General features: G+C 43.9%; 1 protein-coding gene across 1 annotated transcript in view; it reads right to left on the bottom strand.

The window, feature by feature from the left end:
* Positions 1-18235: 18235 nt before the first annotated feature.
* PCP4 (Purkinje cell protein 4) overlaps positions 18236-22121 on the bottom strand; it is a 51927-nt gene continuing 48041 nt past the window's right edge. The window contains exon 3 of the mRNA XM_036383096.2: positions 18236-19042. Coding sequence (XP_036238989.1) covers positions 18915-19042 — 128 coding nt within the window. The 3' untranslated portion in view covers positions 18236-18914. The remainder of the gene's footprint in view (positions 19043-22121) is intronic.

Genomic DNA, 22121 nt, shown 5'->3' with positions numbered 1-22121 from the left:
TTCTACTCAAACTCTTGTGGCTTCACACGAAGTTGGTAATTGTTTCCATGTGTTCACACAAAGTTGGTAATTGTTTCCATGGGTTAAAATCAAAGGCACAGGTGTTTTTGACTCCATGCCAAGGTCTCTGAGCCCCCTGCCAGGGTCTGGAGTCCTCCAGGGCAGTCAGAGGAATGTCCTGGGTTCTGACACTGCCCCATCTCTGTGTCCTGCCCACCTTTGGGGGAGTGAGCAGACTGATAACAAAACAAAACAAAATTTTCACTCTTCAGAGCCAGTCTTGAAGGTACAGAACATTATCCAGCATAAACAGAACAAGTGGGGATACAAGCATCATAACATCACTCTAGGACACCTTCTAACCCAAAGCATCCCTTGATTCCATTCTCATATGGTCCTTTCTAAAGCAGGATGGGCTGTCAGGATTTTTAACATCCACAGGCAGGAGGTTCCCAAGAATGCTGTCCACACTAAACCTAGGACAGGTAGAAGAAGACATACGGTGCTTTTAATTTCCCTACTGATGCTGGTAGTTCCCTCAATCTCTTCAAGAATCAATGGAAATTAGTTTCCTAAAGAAGTGCATTTTGCAGCTAATGGGAGTCCTTGGTTATGATTATTTCCTAAATGGAAAAAAAATGCACATTATCACAAAAATTCAAATGAGACTGCGAATCATTAAAGACCCATTTGTTCTACAAATAGAGCTGCAGTGGCTTTTTGAATAAATTCCTCGAGAAAAGCACTTTTCTATAGATGTAAGAGGCCAGAAATTATTTACTTACTCACAGAAAGGGGGAGGTATCTGTTGTTTTGAAAGGAGGAACTAAACAGACCTAGGAGATCAATCTGTTTTTCTGCCTAGGTTTTGATAATTGCTGGGTTTTGCCATTTTCAATGGGATAATCAAGTCCCTAGGTGAACTTGAATAAAATTCTGTGTTCTTTTGAGTGTGATGGACTGGTTATTTTTAGTCAGGTTTAGACGCTAGAAGGAAATTCAGGTTTTTTTAGAGAGTTTGCACAGATCCTTAAGGATTTTTATAACACTTCAGAGGCACAGGGAAAAGCATTCTACTGCACTTAATGATGCTTTCAAAGTATTTTAAAATGCTTTCATTAAAAACTTAAAAAATCTTGCCAAGAAGCAGGGAAGATGCAAAAAATGTGGAGATTATTTACAAGGAGTGGAGTGACAGGACAAGGGGGAATGGCTTCAGACTGAAAGAGAGTGAGGTTAGGTGGGATACTGGGAAAAATTGTTCCCTGTGAGGGTTGAGGGCCCTGGCATAAAAAGGTTGTGGCTGCCCCATCCCTGGAAGTGTCCAAGGCCAGGCTAGACAGGGCTTGAAACACCCTGGGATAGTGGAAGGTGTCCCTGCCCATGGAACTGGATGATGGTTAAGGTCTTTTCCAACCCAAGCCATTCCAGTATTCCTTATACCTGTATATCCATATATGAGTATTTATATTCATATGTCCATGTGAACTGTAATACAAAAACTGTTGTTAAAACAAAGAAAGAAAAAATGGGAGAGCCCAGGTCAGCATCCTCAGACTATTTCAAAGTATTTTGGTCTGCAAAAATGATAAATTTGGGCTGTATCCTTACATTTCCAACAGTGTTTGTGTGCAGCCTGAGCTCTGGGCATTTTTAAACCACAGCTCTCAGCTAATAAACATTGCACAGACTCATGGTACACTCTGCAAATTTCCCTTCCTATTTCCTCCTCCTTTTCCTCCTGACTTTGCTGAGGAACTTTACATGTGAAGCACTAAAACATGAAGTTTGCTCTTTCCTTCACCAAGGCAGGCTGGAAGTGCATGTTTTCCTCTTTTGATGGCTTTTAAGGCTTGGAAAATGGATATTGCACTCTCAGTGCACAACTGATGCACAGATGCAGAGCCTTGGAAAACATTGCATTGACTATCATGATGCTTTCCTAATTAGATGCCTCTGAATGCAGATCTATTTCCAGCACGGTTTTTACGTCGAACTGCACAACAAATTCAGTTCAACTGGCAGTTTAGCTTATCCAAATGCCATCCACAGGAGGTAGCTGAAATAAATTAAAGAGGCAGTAATGTGCTCGTGGCGTTAACATTAGCATTTGGTGGCCTTTAGCTAGCTCAGGCAATAAACAAACCCGGATTGGGAAAAGTTTCCTGCTTCTGTGGACAGAAGGGTGTCTGATGGCTGAGGGCTGAGTGCTGCTTCTCATCAGGCCCTGCTGGCACTCTCCTCTCCTGACAGGGCTCCTGAGAGCCCTCAGCACGCTCAGATATCACATTCATATTTTCTGAAAAATCCCTTCACCCAGGATTCTTCTCCTGGGAAGCTGAGAAGCCTCAGAGAAAAATGAAAACAATAATTATCTGATTTACTTCTCTCTGTTTTGCTCGTGTGGAATGTGTTTGGAGTTTATTTACCCACAGGTGATTGTTTCATTGCATTCTGCTGTGAGTTGTTTTCACTCTTTGGCCAATCAGGGCCAAGCTGTGTCAGGGCTCTGGAAAGACTTGTGAGTTTTCATTATTATCTTTTCAGCCTTCTGTAAATATCTTTTCTGTATTCTTTAGTATTCTTTAATATAATATAGTATCTTAAAACAATAAATTAGCCTTCTGAGAACATGGAGTCAGATTCAGCATTTCTCCCTTCATCTGGGGGCAACACAAACACAATACTCAGAGAGGGTTTCACCCTCCAGAGAGGGTTCAAGGTGGGAAATCAGTGGATCCATGGGAATTTCATGGGGTTTCATGACCTGGTGTAAGGTGCTACAGCTGGGCTGGGGCAACAGCTGGTAACAACACAGGGTGGAGATGACAAAATCAAGAGCAGCCCTGCCACGAAGGACTTGGAGGTGCTGGAGGGGTGAGAGGTTGGAATGTCCCAGCTTGGCAGCCAGAAACCCCCATGATGTCCTGGGCTCATCCCAGTGTACCCAAAAAGAAGGGGGGGATTCTGTCCCTGTGTCCCCACAGGTGATTCCCACCTGCAGAGCTGCCCCAGGCCTGGGCCCAGCCCAGGGAGGAGCTGGAGCTGCTGCAGAGAGCCCAGAGGAGGCTCCAGGGTGAGCAGAGGGATGGAGCAGCTCTGCTGGGAGGAAAGGCTGGCACAGCTGGGATTGTTCACCTGCACAGGAGAAGCTTTGGGCTGAGCTCAGGGTGGCCTTGCAGGGCCTGCAGGAGCCCCAGGAAAGCTGCAGAGAGACAATTGACAAGGGATGCAGGGACAGGACACAGGGAATGGCTTCAAATTGCCAGAGGACAGGGTAAAATTAGATATTAGACAGATATTCTTCCCTGTGATGGTGGTGAAACACTGGAATAGGTTGCCCAGAGATTTCGTGGCTGTCCCTGGATCCCTGGCATTGTCCCAGGCCAGGTTGGATGGAGCTTGGAACCACCTTGGAGAAGGGAAAGAATCTCTGCTCATGGGAGGAATGTTAGCACCAGACGATCTTTAAATTTCCTTCCAACCCCTTCCATGATCCCCTCATTCCATAAAATAGAGCAAAGGGAGGCGAAATGGGGATGGATGTCAAGGAGCCCTGCTAATGAGCTGATGGACGAGCAGCTCACCAGCTGGGGGTGCAGCAGGGCCCCCTCCCTGGGTGCTGCCTGCACTGAAGGGGCTTTGCTGACAGAAAGCAGCCAGGGTGGATTGCAATGAAGGGATTTTCCCTCTGCTTGTCCTTCAGCAAACAGCTCGTGCGAGACAGCGGCTGCAGGGAGAGCCGGACAACCTCTGTCAGGATTTCTGGTGAAATTCAGAAGAGGCATCTGTGTTTTTCTCATATCATCCTACTCCTTCCACAGCTGATGGAAGCAAAAATTGCTTTGAAGTACCTGGAGCTGCAGATATAAATTACAGCTGAATTAGGATTTTAAACACTGCCTCGGGCTGGTTTCCTGGAGTCTCAAACAGGCAGGGACATATGTGGCAGAGTACTTGCTGCTGATAGAAAGTATTTTTTCTAGAAATTACCCACCACAGAGAGAAACATGATTTTGCTCAGTAATTAATATCATGACTTTATCAAATTGTAAAACAGAAAAAGAAGGGACAGTGCAGAGCTGGCAGAAGGCACAAAAGGGATGGAGGAGCTCTTCTGGCAGGACAAAATGGCACCAAAAGCTGAGCAGAGATGGAAATTAGATGAGAAGAGAAGGAGAAAAGGAAAAATCTCACCTTTATGAAAGCCCAAACTGTGTGGAATTGCTGTCATTTTATATCAAATTGCCTCTTTTTCTTTCTCCTCCCTGAGGAACATGGATTACCTCAAGTATTGGGACTAAAGAAGTACTGCAGCAGAGGAAAAGCTCAAAATGGAGTTATTTAAATAGGTGAACCCTCTGCTTCCCCAGGAGTTGTGTGGTTGGGCCCCAGACTGGGGTAAGGAGGAGAGCTGCTTTCTGCTATGCTTGAAGCAGATTTCCTGCCCCAGGTTTGACTTCAGATGGGCAGGAATGAAATTGGGCTCTGACAAGAAACCCTCAGGGAAGAGGGAGCAGGGGACAGGGGGGGTGGGTTTGGGGCCTCTGCTGTAGGGGGATAGAATATAAGAAATTAAAGGTAGTACAGAAAGTAATCTTACCTCTAAGGAGTTGCAGCTGAGCCAATTATTAGAGATTGGGAACAGGCCTGGCTTTAACAGGCTATGGGTGTAGCCAGTGAGAAGAAGAGTGGATAAAAGAGTGGGTTGGCTGGTTGAGAAGGGAATTGGAGTCACTTGGTTAGTGTGAGGGGAAGGAAGAGCCAGTGCTTAGAGGAGCTGCCTATGAGAAACATCAAGGAGGTATGAAATTCTTGCAATAAGGAAACACCAATATGGAACCTTTGCACTATAACAACAACCTCTGCCATGCCCTGTGCTGAGCCTGGGGCTGATGGAGCCCTGGAACAACTCCAGAGAGGGGCAGGGACCTGGGGTGAGCCAGGGAGTGATGGTGAGAGCTTCCCCCACCTCCCCTCAAATCATGGAATGGCTTGGGTTGGAAAGGACTTCAAAGCCCTCCCCTGCCATGGCAGGGACACCTCCCACTGTCCCAGGCTGCTCCAGCCCCAGTGTCCAAACTGGCCTTGGGCACTGCCAGGGATCCAGGGGCAGCCCCAGCTGCTCTGGGAATTCCATCCCAGCCCCTGCCCACCCTCACAGAAAAGATTTCTTCCTAATTTTTTCCTAATATCCTATCTAAGCCTGCCCTCTTTCAGTCTAAAGCAATTTCCCCTTGTTCTGTCACTAAATGTCCTTGCAAAATGTCTCGCTCCACCTCCTGAGTGTCTGAGCTGGCCACCACCTGCTGCCTTCTTTCCCCCAAATGAGGTCATTGCTTGAGAACAAATTCTAGGATGTTATCACAAAAGAATTTACATCTTGCCACCAAATAATTGTCAGTATTTCCATTAATTTATATAAATACGCCTTCAGCCACCACGAGGACTGCAACTGCAAAGAGCAAACATTTTAATCATGTTCCAGAAGACTGCAGTTTGCTCAAGCACCTGCCAGCTTTATCCTGGCAGGCCAGGCTAGGATTGCTCTGGCATTTTACTGTGGCTTGTGTTTGATGATCAATTTATCCCATAATTTTATATATTTTTTTCCAGGCAATAAATACTCGCTGTGTGTGGCGAAGCATCTGGAGCCACTTGTTAGTCCAGCACACAAGGGATGCAGAGCAGTCAGCACAACCACTGTCTAATTTGGAAGCTAGAATTTATTTATTTATGTCAGCTGGTCAAGCTACATCCTTTCCTGTACTGTGACTGGAAAAGTAACTTTTACAGCCGTGGTGTGTGACTTTTAAAAAGCAGAAATGGCCCATCAGGGAGGCAAGCAGCACCTCCAGAAAGGAGAAAGGGCTCCTGCAGCAAAAATGTGGACAGGTTTGCATGGCAGAGCAGGGAACAGCCCTGAGCTTTAGGAGATTTCCAGCTGAAGGCATTGGCAGCTCCTTGGAGTGGGGCTGAAGCAGGGGGGCTGATTGCCAGGCAGCCTGCAGAGCCTGGGAGAGCAGCAATCCAAAACCCACTTTTGCTGCCTAGAAATGTGGGAATACAGCAGGCAGCGTGAGTGCTGTACCATAAAAAATACAGCCTGCTGTTGTCCAGGCTTGATCTCATCTTTTAGTTAGACAATGACAAAAAGCTGGTTTTCAAGGACTTTACACACCTTAAAAAATAAAAACCTTGCTGAGAGTGCATTCCTTGCAGTATCAGCTGAGGAAGGTGGCAAAGACCTGTTGAAGAGAGGGGAGCTTGGTTTGGTGTGGCCACTGCTGACTCAAATCCATGTCAAAACGTTCCAAGAGTCTGGTGTACAATTATTTCAAAGGGGAATAGGCTTGGATAATATTTCCAAGGCTGGAGTGGATGGTCAGCGCTGTTTGCAAACACAAACACTGTGGCACCATCAAACTGTTTGGGTTGTGCAGCTGGTAGCACTAAAAGCAACTTTTAAAGAGATCTCTGCATCTTCAAATGGAAAAAAAGGGAATTAGTGAGTGCTTGTTTAGCTCAGGCACTGCAGGAACAGCAACCACACTCTCCCTGAGACAGGAGTTCAGCTTCTAAAGAAGACAGGACAGGAGGTTTCTGTCACGTTTCCCTCCCTGCCAGCAGATTGCTGCTGTCAGCCTTGACAGAGGGGAAACTTTGAGGCACAGAGGGCTCAGCTCTGCACGTTCTGCAGATACAGCACATGACTCCTTAATGTTCATTTATATTTGCTAAGTTGTGACTCTTAAGCCTCTTAAAGGTGGTGAAGATGCAGATGGGCAAATGCAGATACTAAAAACTATGACAATTTTATAATTAGAACAATCTCATCTTGTACATGCTGAAGTTTGACACAATATATTAGCTGAAGGTTAAATTACAACAAAGTACAGCTGAAAAGTTCAGAAGACTAAAACTTCTCTAAAAAAAGCCCCATAAAATTATTTAATTCACTGCCACACTTTTGTTCTCCAGTAGTTGGATTCACATTTTGGTTTCTGGGAGGGAAATTTTCATTCCCTGTTGGAAGTAGTTTCTGAAGGAAGGAAAAAGGTCACTTTGAAAACTGTTGACGTCTGCAAACGGGGGAAAACTCCTGATTGATTTATGTTTGTTTGCACCATGTGTGATGGGAACTGAAATATTAAGTAAAGGGTGTGGGGAGGGCATCAGGAATCCTGTATTAGAGAAGGTCAGGTTCTATTTTCAAACATCTTAATTTTTCAGGACTCTGGCTTTCTCTCACACTTAATAGTTATGGCATTTGCTGTGTAAATTCCTAACTCAAATATATCAGCAGAAAGATGACCTTGCCAGATTGCAGAAATATGCTAAATATTAAATCCCTTAAGGCTTAGGCTTCGCTCACACATGCAAAGAAGTTTCAAGAAATGATTATGAAATACAAATACGCATCACAGCTACACTGAACTTACATAATATCTTAGACAAGAAAGTTAAGTTCTAATAACTGACTTTTAGATGTCACTGCCACTGGAAAGTTCAGGAAAAAAGATCATCTTGGGATGCTAAGGGAAACATACTCCACCAGATCCCCTGTTTTTCATCCAAGAAAAGCAGAAGCTCACTTAGTTTCCCTAAAACGTGAGCTGAATCAAAATACCAAATCAAAATGCTTTTATCTCCCAGAATTCTTTAAATGTCCGTGTGTTTGTGCCCACATGGGCAATATCTGGAGCTAAACACAACAATTGGATGCCCTGGCTAAAAACTCACCTGGTATCTTCATCTCTCAGAGCTGCTATGATCTTTAATTGATTGATTGTCCAGAAGAAAGGAGCTGGAAATAACCTGTGCTTTGACTGACAGTTCAGTTAATGAGCTTAACTAGATAATCCTGGGAGGTCTGAAGATAAATACCCCAGCTAAGGAAAGGTATTACCCCTGGTTTTCTCCTCACTCTGACTTTACCAAGTGCACAGTTCCAAGACAAAAAACAAGGGGCACAGCCCAGTGCCCAGAAAAAAAACCCCAACTGCTTCAATTGTTTTGTTAATGAAGAGCAAGGACAGCCAACTTCCACCAACATTTAAAAAGTGGCTTCTCATTTTTTTCTAGGAGAAATTACATGACTCTTTAAACCACTCTAGTAAACAAAAAAATAGAAAAACCCACAAACAACAGGGAAAAAAAAAAAGAGAGAAAAAGACCTTTTAACCCCAGAGACTGCAACTTGCTTCTTATTTTAGCAATGCAGCTCTTACCAAGGTGAGGTAGCAGAGGTGCAATGCACTTTTCTAAAAGTTCAGCTAAATCCAGAATCTCTCATGTTGCACTAAGTGGGAGAATAACACAGTTATTCTGCTGAACAGGGTATTTAGAAAGAAATCTCTCTTAGATCAATTACCTTGGCTGACTGTATGTAGGCGAGAACCAGATTTCTCTGAAATATTTGGCCTTAGTTAATCAGAGCAGTGATCAGGCTCCTGTGTCAGTGTCAGGCTGTAGCAATGAGCTCTCTTTCTTTCTTTTCAGGTTAGAGGAAGAAGGATCCTGTAAAAATTGTCAATTTTCTCAATTATGATTCCCAACTAATTTTTGACTGCAGAATGAAAATCCCTAAATTGCCGTGAAGTCATAAATACCCTGGGTTATATAACCCAGCCTCACATCCTCATTAAAAGTGATGTCTTCAGCATCATTTACTAATTCCTCATTTTTTCCCAACTTTGGTGAAAACTGCCTTGCAAGGAGCCCACCTCCAACACTCGGCCCCTGTCCTTGAGGGGTTTATTGGATGAGCTTCCAAGCCTCCATTAACTGTGAATTTCCAGTCTATTAACTCATTAGCTCTGGTATCACATGGGCATTTCTAACATAAACCCTGCTGCAGTGAGTGTGGATCCATGAGATAAATAAGGAAGGAGCAGTGGATTGGATCAGCCCCATCTGGAAATGGGATAAACTCCTCTCTCTGTCTCACCAAACTGAGGTGATTTTGCTGCAGAAGGAGGCTGGACACTTTCAAGGGTTGGAAGCCAGACTAAAACCCGAGGAAGGGTTTAAATAGGCAGTGGGTCAGCTTGGTTTGCTGTCCAAAAAAGGGAATTTCAGCACCAGGAAAAGGTCCTGTTCCTCCAGAGTTCCTCCAAACTCTCTCTGCAGGCACTTCCTGCACAGCAGATAATAGATGCTGATATGTAAGCAGACAGGATTTGTTTGGCTTTGTTTCTGATGCAACAGACATATCAAAAAACAATCAGATGTCACTGCAGCCATATTTACAAATGGATGGCTAATAACTGCAAGCTGGTGCAAATTAAGTCAGATTTATTTCGCTCTAGGTGAGAGCTTGTTAATAACAGTGAAATGCACGAGGAACAGAGGCTCTGCTAAATCTCCCTGCTTGGCAGAAGCCTCATCCATCACGGAATTGCTGCAGTTGAATATGGCACATTTACACAGTCTGTGAAAGATTTGCAAAAGCACCCAGGGGATTAAAGTGCACGAGTGCCAATGACTTTAAATGGTACTTGCTTTTGCAAATTTCATCCCTTGAGACTTCAGTAAACTTAATAATGCACAAAAATGCAGTCTGAAGTGCAATCCAGCTTTACATAAGCTGGGCAAGTCTTGCTTTTGTTTTAATTTGATTGATATTTTGAGGGGAAAACAAAAACGACTGGTTTTTCTGGGTTTTTTTCATGAAATGATCAGACTGGGAAGTGGATTTTTAACAATGCTTAACTCTAAGGCTGACAAACACAAAAATTCCTAACAGCCAACAGATCAGATTTTTCTTCAGTGAGAATCAACAAGTTTTATGTCAGAGAAGAGACAGGCAAAAGGAATTAAGTGGGCTTGACTAATCATCTCACCTAAAGAATATCACTGCTGACAGAGCACAGGAAAAAGGAGTTACAAGAGGGAACAGAATAGCCTAAAGCACACAAACAAAAGTAACCTTTTAAAGTTGATTTGCATCACAGGCTGTGGACCATTGTCTAAAAATACTAATGTTGGCTCCAGCAACCCAATCAAGCCTTATGCAGTGTATCTGGAGAAAGGCTTTTCAGCTGGGAGTGCTTTAGCAAGGAGCAGCAGGAAATTTGAGAGTGAAATTCGGTTGCTAGGACAAAGAACAAGCAACACAAGTGCATGCCTGCTCATGCCATGATAACTAAGGCATGCCCTGAAAGCCTGGAAGAGCTGAGAAACCAAACTTTCTGTGTGCCTGAGTCCTCCTTGGCCGTGTGGTTTTATATTCCTGAGCTGCAAAACATTTTTCAGTGGCATTTTGCAAGTCCCAGATCCATCACCTGCTTATTGTCAGCTCTTTCCAGGGCAGAGAGGGAGAAGGACACTCCAGAAGTGGCAAGCAGGTGGGGATGTCTTCAAGGTTTTCTGGTGAATTGTCCTCCTGGATGAAGCAGTGGCGTCCACAACACAGAAGGTGTGTCGTGTATCACATTCTGGTTTGTATCATAAATTACAATTTCACTCGGGTCTGGCTGGGTGGGAACTCACCAAAGCAGCCCAAGGGCTGCCCCCCTGTGCCTGCAGAGTCACAAATCCCAGAACCACTGAGGATGGGAAACACCTCCAAGACTGAGTCCAGCCTGTGACCCATCCCCACCCTGCCCCAGGAGTGCCACGTCCTTGGACACCTCCAGGGATGGGGCCCCACTGCCAACCTGAGCATCTGTCCCAATGTTTAACAACCCCTTCAGCTGGAAGACCTGAATTCCAGAGGAAATTCCTCCTGGTGCCCAGCCTGAAGCCCCCTGCCCTCCCCAGCAAGGGGGGCTGAGCTCCAGCAGCCTCTCAGCCTCGGTGATAAATCCTCAGGTGATAACTTCCAGCAGCAGGAGCCAGGCAGCAGCTCCAGGAGTTGTATCTCACCTTTATGGAGCTCATCCTCCCTGGTGCTGCAGCCCTGCAGTGGGGTGGCACCTTTGGAAAATCAAAATCAAGGGCAGGAGCAAGGTTGATGTCGTGCTGGTAGCAGGGAAGCAGCTGCTCATGGCTGCTGTGCACATGAGCCTGAGCTCTGACTGTGCACTGGCACTGAAGGAAATGCTGTGCAGATGAAAAAGGCATGTTTATTATTTGGGTTCTTTTTTTTTCCTCAAAGGAGAATTATCTGTTTCTGTGCAGGCAAAAAGAAAAAAAAAAAAACCAAAACCACAACTGCCATCGAGAGAATTTCCCCTCCTCGCCGGATGTTTTCAGGATTTCCTTTATTCTGTTTACTTTTACTTTTTGCTTTGTTGCTAGTCCTTGAAGCTTTGGCAGCTCTAAACTAAAAATGCTATTGGAAATTAGTACTATTGACTACAAAGTGTGCAGGATTACAATTTCAATGTGCAGCACAGAATCAAGATAATGGACTTTTAATTCAGATGACAGGCACTAAGTCATGTACATTTGTGAGAAAGAAGCAAAAGAGGTAGATCTCTGATGCCAAGAAAACTTGTTTTAATGGAAAGTGCTTCTATGAAAGGACCATTAACTTCTTCTGTATAAAAGTATGAAGAATATGATGCATAATCCAAGCTTTCCCCCTGTGGGCATCCACACAGCAGTTCTGAAAAAGAGCAGAAATACAGGAGCTAATCATCTATCTTTCTGCTATGCAGCAGATGTCAATAAACTGGAGTTTGTGTTCCATTCCACTGAAATCCCAATGTCCCAGGCAATAACCAGTCCTTCAATAAACACAGGGCTAATGTCCATTGAGATGGGAGCTAATGCTGAGTGGAAAATGACTTCCCTGTTTACCTACACCCAAATTGCATTTTATTCATTTTCATTTACCAGATAAAAACAATTGATTGCCTCAGCTTATCCTCTGTAAAGAAAGGGCCTTTGTGAACAGGGGAGCATCGATGGCACAAGAATTCTGGCGGATAAAATTGCTTTTTCCGCAAACAATGATTTTAATTTCTCCACAGATGATGTCTCCCAATTCTTTTAAGCCCTGGACGCAAGAGGTGGTTTGGGTGCTCTCCAGAGGCTGATGGCACCATATGTCAGGGGGAAGCCTAGAGGGCAAACTCCAGGCTGGCTGATCAAACAGCGAGGCTTTTATTTTTAACTCTGCCAGAATTTGCAGTGCCCAGCTGTGCTCCTCACTGCCTGCCAGCTGCCTTGCATAACCTGGGCACGCTGATACCTCAGTGCTGCTCCCAGGTATCCCTCAAGGCACCACCACGTGGCCCCTTTTGCATAACCAAAGGGGGAAGGCAGAGCTGCAGCTCCCTGGCACCATCACCTCCCTCCCATCCCTGCCAGGCTCTCTGCCCACACCCTGTGCCTCCCCTCAAGGAGCTGTTCTTGCACCTGTGCCCTTCACCTTCTCCAAACCCTTTTCACTGCAGAAATCCCCTTCCCTGCTGCCAGGCTCTGCTGCCATCTCCCCCCACTCCGTCCCCTGCCAAGTGGTGCCTGGTGCTGGGGCTGCTCTGGGCTTTAGGGCAGGGGCTTGGACATTGGGGCTTGGAGCAGCCTGGAACAGTGGGACGGGTTTTAATTATTACAGCAAGGGGAAAATTGACAGGTGACCCCTCAGCCCCTTGGCTGATCAGCTCAAAGCTCTCATGCTGATGCCTCTTTTGGCCTTTTTTGCTGGTGTTTTGTGTTATAGATGGATAATGAGATGATCAGCACTCACAATTAAAGGATAATATTGTGTGAATGTTAATAAAAGATTTAGTGATGTATAGTTGTGTTATTGTCATGAAGTCATGGAATGCCTGGGGTTGGGAGGGTTCTTACAGATCATGGAATTCCACCCCTCCCACGGCAGGGACACCTTCCACTGTCCCAGGCTGCTCCAAGCCCCAGTGTCCAGCCTGGCCTTGGGCACTGCCAAGGATCCAGGGGCTCCACAGCTGCTCTGGGAATTCCATCCCAGCCCCTGCCCACCCTCCCAGAGTACAATTTTTTCCTAATATCCAATTTAAACCTGCTTCTTTCCTCCTTTTCCCTGTCACCAGTTGCTTCCAGTCTTCTGGAAACCTGTCAATTTTCCCCTTGCTGCAGTAATTATTGTATCTGTTATTAATCATTGCCATCATCTGCTGGTTATTTTATCTTTTCAATAATTTACTCTATTAAATACAGGCTCTGCTCCCAACAAGAAATGACAAGGGCTAGAGGAATACAGGGATATAATTTTGCCAAGATCTGCAAACCAAGCACAGAAAGTCACTGTACTTTGTGTACTTGATGAGGCCAAGAGATCATGTGCTCACACCCCCTCCCTTTGTCACATTAGTCCTGAAGATTTCTGCAGGAATATTTGTGCTGGAAACTACCACTGAATGTGAGTAATAGTATAAGTTTGGCCTTTGTGAAAAGATCATTAAATCACAACGCACTGAGAAGGGACAAGAGTCCTCAGGCTTATTTCAAAAGCTATTTTTAGCTGTGGATATGAAGACTTTTCTTATCAAATAATTAGTCATCGCCAGTAGAGGCATGTTAACTTTGCAGAATAAAATAGGAAGTCATTGAAACCTTTTCTGAGTTTCCAAAAAGGTTGATTTAGAGATCATTGAAGCCTCTGCACCTGACTGTAATTATTTAGGAACAGAAAATGGGAAAGCACAAAAAAAAAAAAAAAAAGAAACTATTACAATTCCTGCTTTATTTGAAGGAAGAAGTGCTACAGATAAAGACATTTACCCAGATGTCTGTGTCATCCCAGTATTGCAGAGGTGCAGGGGGATTACAGAATTTTAAAAATAAAGATGTTTTACAGCCAGAGTAGTCTTTTACAGGAAAAAAAAAAAAAAAGGTGAAATCCTGACCAGCCAGAGAAATCACAGAGCAGCTCCATATTCTTGGGAAATGATGTTGTGAGTACAAGCCAGCAAAATAATTCTGTCACAAAAAAAAAATGCCAAAAGCTGTGTAAACTTGTGGTGGGGGGCTCATCACTTGTAAAATAGTGGAGATAATTGTGCTGCCGTGCCTGGCACTGGGTGCATTTCATCTGGATGGCTGCATTTCATTCCAGGCACACAGATAAACTGGCAGAGTTCAAAGGAGAATAACAAAAAATAAGGAAAAGGGTTGAAAAGGAGACCTACAAGATAAGATTAGGGAAACTGGGTATAGCTGGCCTGGAACAAATTAATCTAAATGGCAGGAGGGAGGATTTAGGTTTTAAGTACAAACCAACCTTTATAGCTTTAAGAAAAGTTCAGCCATGGAACAAGCTGCCAAGGAAGGTTTTAGCCTTACCATCACTAGAGATACTAAAAGGCAGGAGACCATCTGTCAGGGAGAGTTTGGGGATTAAAAAAAAAAAACCCAAAAAAAAATGCACTGCCTTAATTTAAGAATTGAGCTAAATAACCCATTCGTGACTAGACTTTAATGGATTAGAAATGGCAGAGCTTCTCTTTTGAGGGGAAGTTCCTGGATCTTCCCCCTCTGAAGATTGTCTTGATCATATAAACCAATACAAGGGATTTCTGCTGTTTCCAGATTCAGAAGGATATTTGCATTTAAATGCTTCCAGGAGATAGTTGTCTACATATTAATTTCATCATATTGATAGCACACTCTGCTTTTTTCCCATCAGGCTTTGAACACTTGTGTAGAGCTAATATTGAAAAAAGAATTCTAGAATCATGGAATATCCTGGGTGGGAGGGGTCATCAAAGCCCAACTCCTGGCCCTGCACAGACATCCCCAAATCCCACCCTGTGCCTGGCAGTGTTGTCCAAACACTCCTTGAGTCCTGGCAGCCTTGGGGCTGTGCCCACTGCCCTGGGGAGCCTGTACAACAAATTGTCACCTTGCTTTTTCTGTGGGACCCTTTGTTCCCACACCTCAGCTCCTCTAGGAGACACTCAAGGCAGTCCTGTTAGAACTTCTGGAATATCCAGGTGTCCCTGGGTTCCCAGTTCCCACCTGTCATCTCCAGGGATGCAGGTTTTGGAATCACAGCTGCCCTGTGGCTGGTGGTGATGTATCATGGCTGGATCACTCCATCTCTTTGGTTCTCTCTCTCAACACTCCTAATGAAGTTGCTCTTTGGAAATCCCTGAATTCTGCTAGAGCCCTTTCTAAATGACATTTCTAAAATATGTTGTTAATTTTCCCTGTTGCTGAGGCCAGTGGGAGCAATGGTTTGAACAAGGCAGATATTGTGCATCTGAGCTCCTCCACCAGCCATGGGTGAATGTGGCATTCACATTCTCTGGAAAAAATCCCTTCACCCAGGATTCTTCTCCTGGGAAGCCCAGAAGCCTCAGAGAACAGGAAAACAATTCTTATCTCATTTGCTTCTCCTGTGTTTTGCTCCTTTGGAATGTGGTTGGAGCTTGTTTACCCACATGTGGTTGTTTCATTGGATTCTGCTGTGAGTTGTTTTCACTCTGTGGCCAATCAGGGCCAAGCTGTGTCAGGGCTCTGGGAAGAGTCGAGTTTTCATTATTATCTTTTTAGCATTCAGTAAGTATCCTGTCTGTATTCTTTAGTATAGTTTAGTGTGGAATTCTTTAATATAATATAGTATTTAAAAGTAATAAATCAGCCTTCTGAGAACATGGAGTCAGATTCCTCATTCCTGCCTTCATCAGGGCATCCCTGCGGATACAACAGCTGAACCTCGTGCACTCCTGGTGATTTGTTGGCATTCATTTGTTGATACTGAGAGGGTCAGTTCAGATGGGATACTGGGAAGGAATTCCTCCCTGGCAGGGTGCTGGGGCCCTGGCACGGGGTGCCCAGAGCAGCTGGGGCTGCCCCTGGATCCCTGGCAGTGCCCAAGGCCAGGTTGGACACTGGGGCTGGAGCAGCCTGGGACAGTGGAAGTTCCCTTCCTGTGGGAAAGATCAGAAAGAGGTGAGCTTTAAAAGCCCTTCCAACCCATCCCATTCCATGGCTTGATTCTAAGATTCTGTGATTTTGCCAGGTTGCTCCAAACTCTGACTGAGTTGTGGGAGCCTCTGCTCTGGCATTAATCCAAAACTCATTTCTACTTTCTGCAAAGCCTCCACCTCCCCACTTCCCCCACAGGTTTGGCTGTGGCTTGCTTTTCTCTCTTTAACTTGACAGACTCCACATTCTTTGCTGTTTTCCTTGTGTGGGCATTCCTGTGCTTTTTCATGGCTTTTGGTTCCTTCTCTTGGTCTCCTCTGTGTTTATTTCCACAGGTTATTTTACAGTCCAGGCAACGATGTGAACTAAGGATTTCACAGGCTCAGGCAATTGTTCTGATCACTCAGCTGTAGGTTATTCTCTTTTGGGATAATCTGGCAGCAATTTGGAGCAGAGGCAGCATGGATGTGCCTGGGGAGGGTGTGGGTGTCAGGGGTGGGAGCCATAACCTCTTTTCCTGCAAAATCTACTGCTCTGAGTATTCTTCTATGTTACCTGTGGGAACTTTGGGATTATCAGCATAGATATCCCCCTAATTTAAGTCTTTCTTTTCACCACTGCATTACTCACAGTTAGGCAGAGCTCAGTGAGTGTCTGTAAGTGAAAAGACCCACATTAGTTAGTTAAAGGACCCACATTATCTCTGGAATAGTAACTGTCTTCCCTCACCCATCCTGGTTGAATCCAATTCCTTTTCTCACCTCAGCCAAACCCAGAGAGGTCTTTGAAAAATGTGAGTTAGTGGTAAGAAATTAACAGCTGTCCCCTTGGATATGGGCAAAAGATGAGTGAAGAGCAAGACTCAGGAGCAAGAAAGCTCTCCTGGGAACATGAATCTGTGTGCAAACACATTTATATGAAAAGGAAATTGTCTGACAGGGGCAGCCACAATTATTCCAAATCTCATGCCAGATCACCGTTTCCTCATTATGCTTCTCTGTACATTAGGGCTGTGTCTGTAAGATGCACTCTGAACTGCACATTGAAGAAAAGCCCTGCTGCTGAAAGAGCCATAATTCATTTACTAACAGCCCCTGTTGCTGTGCTTCAATAATGCAATCATTTTCTCTGTGTCCCAACCATATGATTATTCCTGTTGTGTAGGAAATTTAAGTCCAAGGAATGTCAGATCAAATATAAAAGCCTAGTGCTTACCCATAGTTTTTATTCAATTAAGTAGCCATTACAGAGCTCATGCTGTTTCAAATGACATAATGCAGAACACAAATGCAGTCTTTTATTACAAATATATGTTCATCTAAACAAAATGGCACCAAAACAATCCAAAGCCATTACAATTTTTAGATTATTATGCTTAGGCTATCATTATATGGTGAGCAGTTGCTGTGAAAGACAAGTGGGGGAACTGGGGCCTCCACAAACCACACTTTGAGCACAGCAGCACTGTTATTTGAGGTGTATTTGTGAAATTCTTCAATGCAGAGGAACAGTGCTGATAAAAAAAATAAATAATGAAAGCACTGAGCTGCACTGAGCTTGGAGGACACTGACTTTGCAGGTGATGAGTGGGAAAGTCATGCCTGGGACCTGACACACAGACAGAGGTGCCACAGGCAGGGTCTGGGTGTTCCCCTCCCAAAATGACTTCTAAAAAAACTTCTCTGGGCCTTCCCACCCAGCTTCAAGCAGCTCACAAATCATGTTTGCACATGCTTTCTTCACTGCCCACAGGATTTCTCCTGCTCAGCATCCCTGAGGGCTCCCTGTAACCAGCACAGGGCCAGAGCTCTTGGCACCACCTCCAAAATGATGCCCAGCACCACAAGTGCCTTAACCTGCAGGAGGTTTTCCCTTTTCCTTTGTAATCCCCCAGCTCTGCACCTCTCCAGCACTGCTGTCCTGATGGGCTCCTTGGGAAGGCCATGAGGTCCCTCCTTCCCTCTGCTCCTGCCCCCTGCTCTGGATTTCTGTTTAAATGTGATTAATGGTGCATTTGTCCCTTGCTCTGGTGATCAAACACTCCTGTGGAAGGTGGGAGAGGAGGAAAAGAATCCCCCTGGGCAGAGCTGGGAATGACACCTGGATCTGTGCCCCCTGAAGGGCTGAAAGGCTGGCAGGCTGTCACCGCTCCCTTCCCCGCTTCAGACACGCTGTAGCTGATTTTTGTTGATCCAAACAAAGCTGGGCTAACACAGCAATAAAGGGGCTCAAAGATGAATACAGAACAATGCAAATGGACACAGGAAGCTTGTTATGATTTACTCCTCAAACACTGGAAATAAAATGGAAATAAAGAGATGGCACAGAAACAGTTGTTGATTATGTAGACTGAAACACCACATCAAGAAATAGAGTTTAGATGGTCAGTTTCTATTTTTACAGACAAAAATCAATCCCAAACTTCCAAAGGTATTTTGTGTCTGGTTTATTATTTTCTTTCCATAACAGTCAATGTGGTCCAAGTTCTCTGAATGTTATCATGCAAAGAGGAAGGACAGGCACAATTTCCCCACTCAAACCACTTTATTGACACACTTGCAAGACAAAAATAAACGCTCCCTGCTTCCTACACCCCTCATGCCAGCTTCTGTCTGCAACTTTTCTCTTTTTTTTCTTTTTTTAAACTTTCAGCTCATTACAAGAAAGTCATTTTATTTTCACATTTTGCTGGCAGCTGGAATTCTCCAAATGGGGGAAGCAGGGCTGAGATGCATCTATCTCATCCCTCAGCAAAAATCCCTGCAACATACGGTGCTGTTATGACTCTGAGCTTTAGGTGGAGAGGGAAACAGGCATCTGGGCTGGGCTCATTTGTAACGCTGCACTTGCTGGATTAATATGGAAAGACAGATGAAGGCAGACACTTTAATTACTTCACCCTAACTTTTTATTACAACATCAAGTAAAATGGTGAGTTACAGAGGATAATGGGCGTGAAACATCTGGGATGAAGTCGCACACAAGCTCATGGGTTGTTATCTGCCAATGGGGTTTTAAATATTGATAATTTCTGTACATGCATCTTTGTGTTATTTCTGATCTTGATAAATCATCTCAGGATTACTTTGTTTTGAGCTGTGAGGTAGCTACTAGGACTGGGACCCAGCTTTTTTCTTCTGGAATTTTCTGAACTGGGACTGTATCGCCATGGCCGCCCGCTCTGTCTCTGGCGCGTCCATGTCTATGTCAAACTCCTCTTGGACCTTCTTTTGCCCATCTGCTCAAAGGAAACAGAACAAAAACATCAACAGCTTTTTCAGACAGGGATGATCACTGAACAGCACAGGTGGAAAATTGTGATGCTTTCTCCTCCTTCCTAAAGATCCTTATTAAATACTGAGGTAAAAGTCCTTTATCTCTTAACCGTATCTGAATTTTAATACCAAGGAAAAGGCATCAATAGACACAGACATGGCCAGGAGGAGCAGATTCAGGGAAAAAACCTGGCACAAGTTACACCAAGTCCCTCCCAGTGACAGAGTTTGGGGAGCTGGGCACTGAGGAGCAACATCCAAGGGGTGCTCAGCATCATCCAGCATCTGGGCAAGTCCCCCCAGCACAGGGAGCCAGCGGTGAGGGACAGAGGGACTCCTCTGTGCCACCCAGCAGGCAGAACTTAAAGTTCTTTCCAACCTAAATTAGTCCATGTTTACTCTAAAAAAAGAGGCAGAGTAAAATATTTTAAAGTCGAGGCATTAAGACCCTGTTTTTATCACACCTCCAACATGAGAGGAAGAGATAATACATCCTAAGGCTAATTTCCATCCTTTCCACTCATTTCCTGCCTCATCCCTTCCAACAGGCACAGCTCTTCCCCTCTGAATCATTTATGTCCAATCTCTCCACCACTGTGCTGCTTCCCTCACTTCTCTCCAGGCTCTGCTCTTGTCTTTCATCCTCAATCCTTGGCTCTTTGCCTTCCTTTATTCCCAGCTTTCCCTTCAGCTGCATTCGGCCTCCACGTGGCCAACCCAGCTGACTTTGCTGAATTTTCCTTCACCCACCTACAAGTTAAAAGTGCAGTCCTGGGAAAATTCCTGCCCTGCTTGCAAAGATAACCCTAAACTGCCTGGACTGAGCTGGTGGGAGCACGTCTGCCCCACTAACCTTGTCACAGCATTGAGTTTTTCACTGTAAACTGGTTTGTTAAACTCTCTGATGCCACTCTTGTGTGCCAGCCTGCAGGGCACGTCACACCAGGAGTGTGCAGGGAGCTCTGCTTGGGGGAATTCACCCATTTTCAACCACTTTGCTTTTAATTCTTGGTATTAATACCTCCAGGATACTCATCCCCAAGTAGGGTTAATGCAAATAAAGGCAATTTATTTTCATTTTAATATTTAAATGAAAATAAACTTATTCCCCATAGTCTCTGTCCTGCACACTAGAAAACAGGGATGCCATTCCATGGTTTTAGTATGAGACCTGCAGGATTTCATGCCTTTACTTCTTGTTCTTACTGAGAACTCAGTTTTTGTGTCCATATTCTATGGACCACTCTAAACTGAGGAAATATTTAAAGGGAAGGTTTTGCAATATCCCACATTGATTTTATTTTAACTACAGTAATCAAATAAAGGCAGCTATGCTAATGTAAGAGAAATGTTCACTTAGTATTTTGTTTTATTTAGAAAACATTTAAGAAGAAAGATGAAAATGGAAGAAGAAATAGAAAATCTGGATAAAAAGAACAGCTTGAGAGCTCACCAAATTTTATTACACAGGCTAATGAAAAGCTAAGCTATCAAAACAAAGACTTTTGTGGAACAAAATCAATCCATTAACTTTATGTCATTAAATCACAGAATCATGTCATTAAATCTGAGAATCTGCATGGTTTGTGTGGCTATTCAAGCAATACAGAAATACAATTTATAGTTTATCTTCTATAGTGGGGAAAGGGATGTGAAGGTCGGACATGACACAGCCAAGGAGAAACTGGAACTGATTTTTATTTGGTATTTATGGGTTAAAGGCAACCTAACAGTAGAAGTGGAGTCTATCCATTGATTTTAGCCTCTCAGTGGAATAATTGCTGTCCTTTGGAAATGCCAGTTGGGAAAACCAGATGGGTGGATGAACAGACACAATTGGGTCTGTACCTCTTGAGGAAATCTGGCTTGTACAGCTCATTTCCTGTTACAGCCAAGTTTTAGCACTATCTTAACTTGCAACAGTGACTCAGCAATCTCACATTAACACTTAAGAAAATACAGCATTTAATTTGTCTCTAAAATTTCCAGGGCACTTAAATATTTGCTTGATGCTATCATCACTGCTTTAAAATCAACTGTAATACATAATTCACAATATCTTAAGGTCTGACTTTCTTTATTTCTTTTAACCTACAATTGTTGACATCAAAACCAAATCTCCACATAAACTCTTCCTATATTTCTCTTTTTATATCACCCACTGAAAAACGCTAGGACAAGAAGTTTTCAGCCATGACTTGGACTTGTAATTAAGAAATTAGAAGTGTTCAAATGGGCCAAGATATTTAAATGAATAAAGGAGAAATTCATGATTAGCAGATGGTAGGGAAATATAATGATTACACATATGGGCATAATACACATTACAAAACAACATGTGCATTATCTATGTAGGTAATGTAATAGAATGGATATATCTGTATAATTTTCTTTCTCCCTATGCCCATATTTCACTTTTTTATACATGGATGGTCCATCCACATTTGCATACATAGAGAATATATATATTAATATATAATTGCACAGACATATTTTCTTAAAGAGTTTAAATCCTGTGTTAAACTGGAAAGAGCTGGATTGGGTATTTCCCAGATATTGGGAGTAGATTTTCTTGGAGTTCTCCCCAAACCATTTCCTATCGATACCTGTCACAACACAGATACTTTACCAGATGGACTGTCAATCTGCAGAGAAAATTCAGTGGAGTGCCAGCTTGGGCTTTGTCTAAGGGAATAAAATTTTAGCTTTTACCTTGAGCTGCTTCCCTAAAAGCAGCCTTGTGATTTAAGAAGTATCACACCCTGCAAACAACACAGTTTCACTGGTTGGGAGCAGGAGTTCCAACTCTGTGACAGAGGAGCTGGAACCAGGTGATCTTTAAGGTCCCTTCCAACCCACAGCATTGTCTGATTCTACAAATTTAGAATTAACCAATTAATTACAATGGAAACCCAGCCTGGGCTCAGGACCTGCACAGACTAGAAATCACCTCAGTGCACTGATGGAAAGATTAAAGCCTTTTTGCACCCTTCCTACTCCATATCCACCCATGGCACGGTAACTTTTACCTGTCAGTAGTTG

The sequence above is a fragment of the Molothrus ater genome, chromosome 2 (assembly GCF_012460135.2).
Source record: "Molothrus ater isolate BHLD 08-10-18 breed brown headed cowbird chromosome 2, BPBGC_Mater_1.1, whole genome shotgun sequence".
In the NCBI taxonomy this organism is placed as follows: Eukaryota; Metazoa; Chordata; class Aves; order Passeriformes; family Icteridae; genus Molothrus; species Molothrus ater.
Note: the sequence above shows the minus strand (reverse complement) of the source record. Positions and strands in the feature narration are given on the sequence as shown.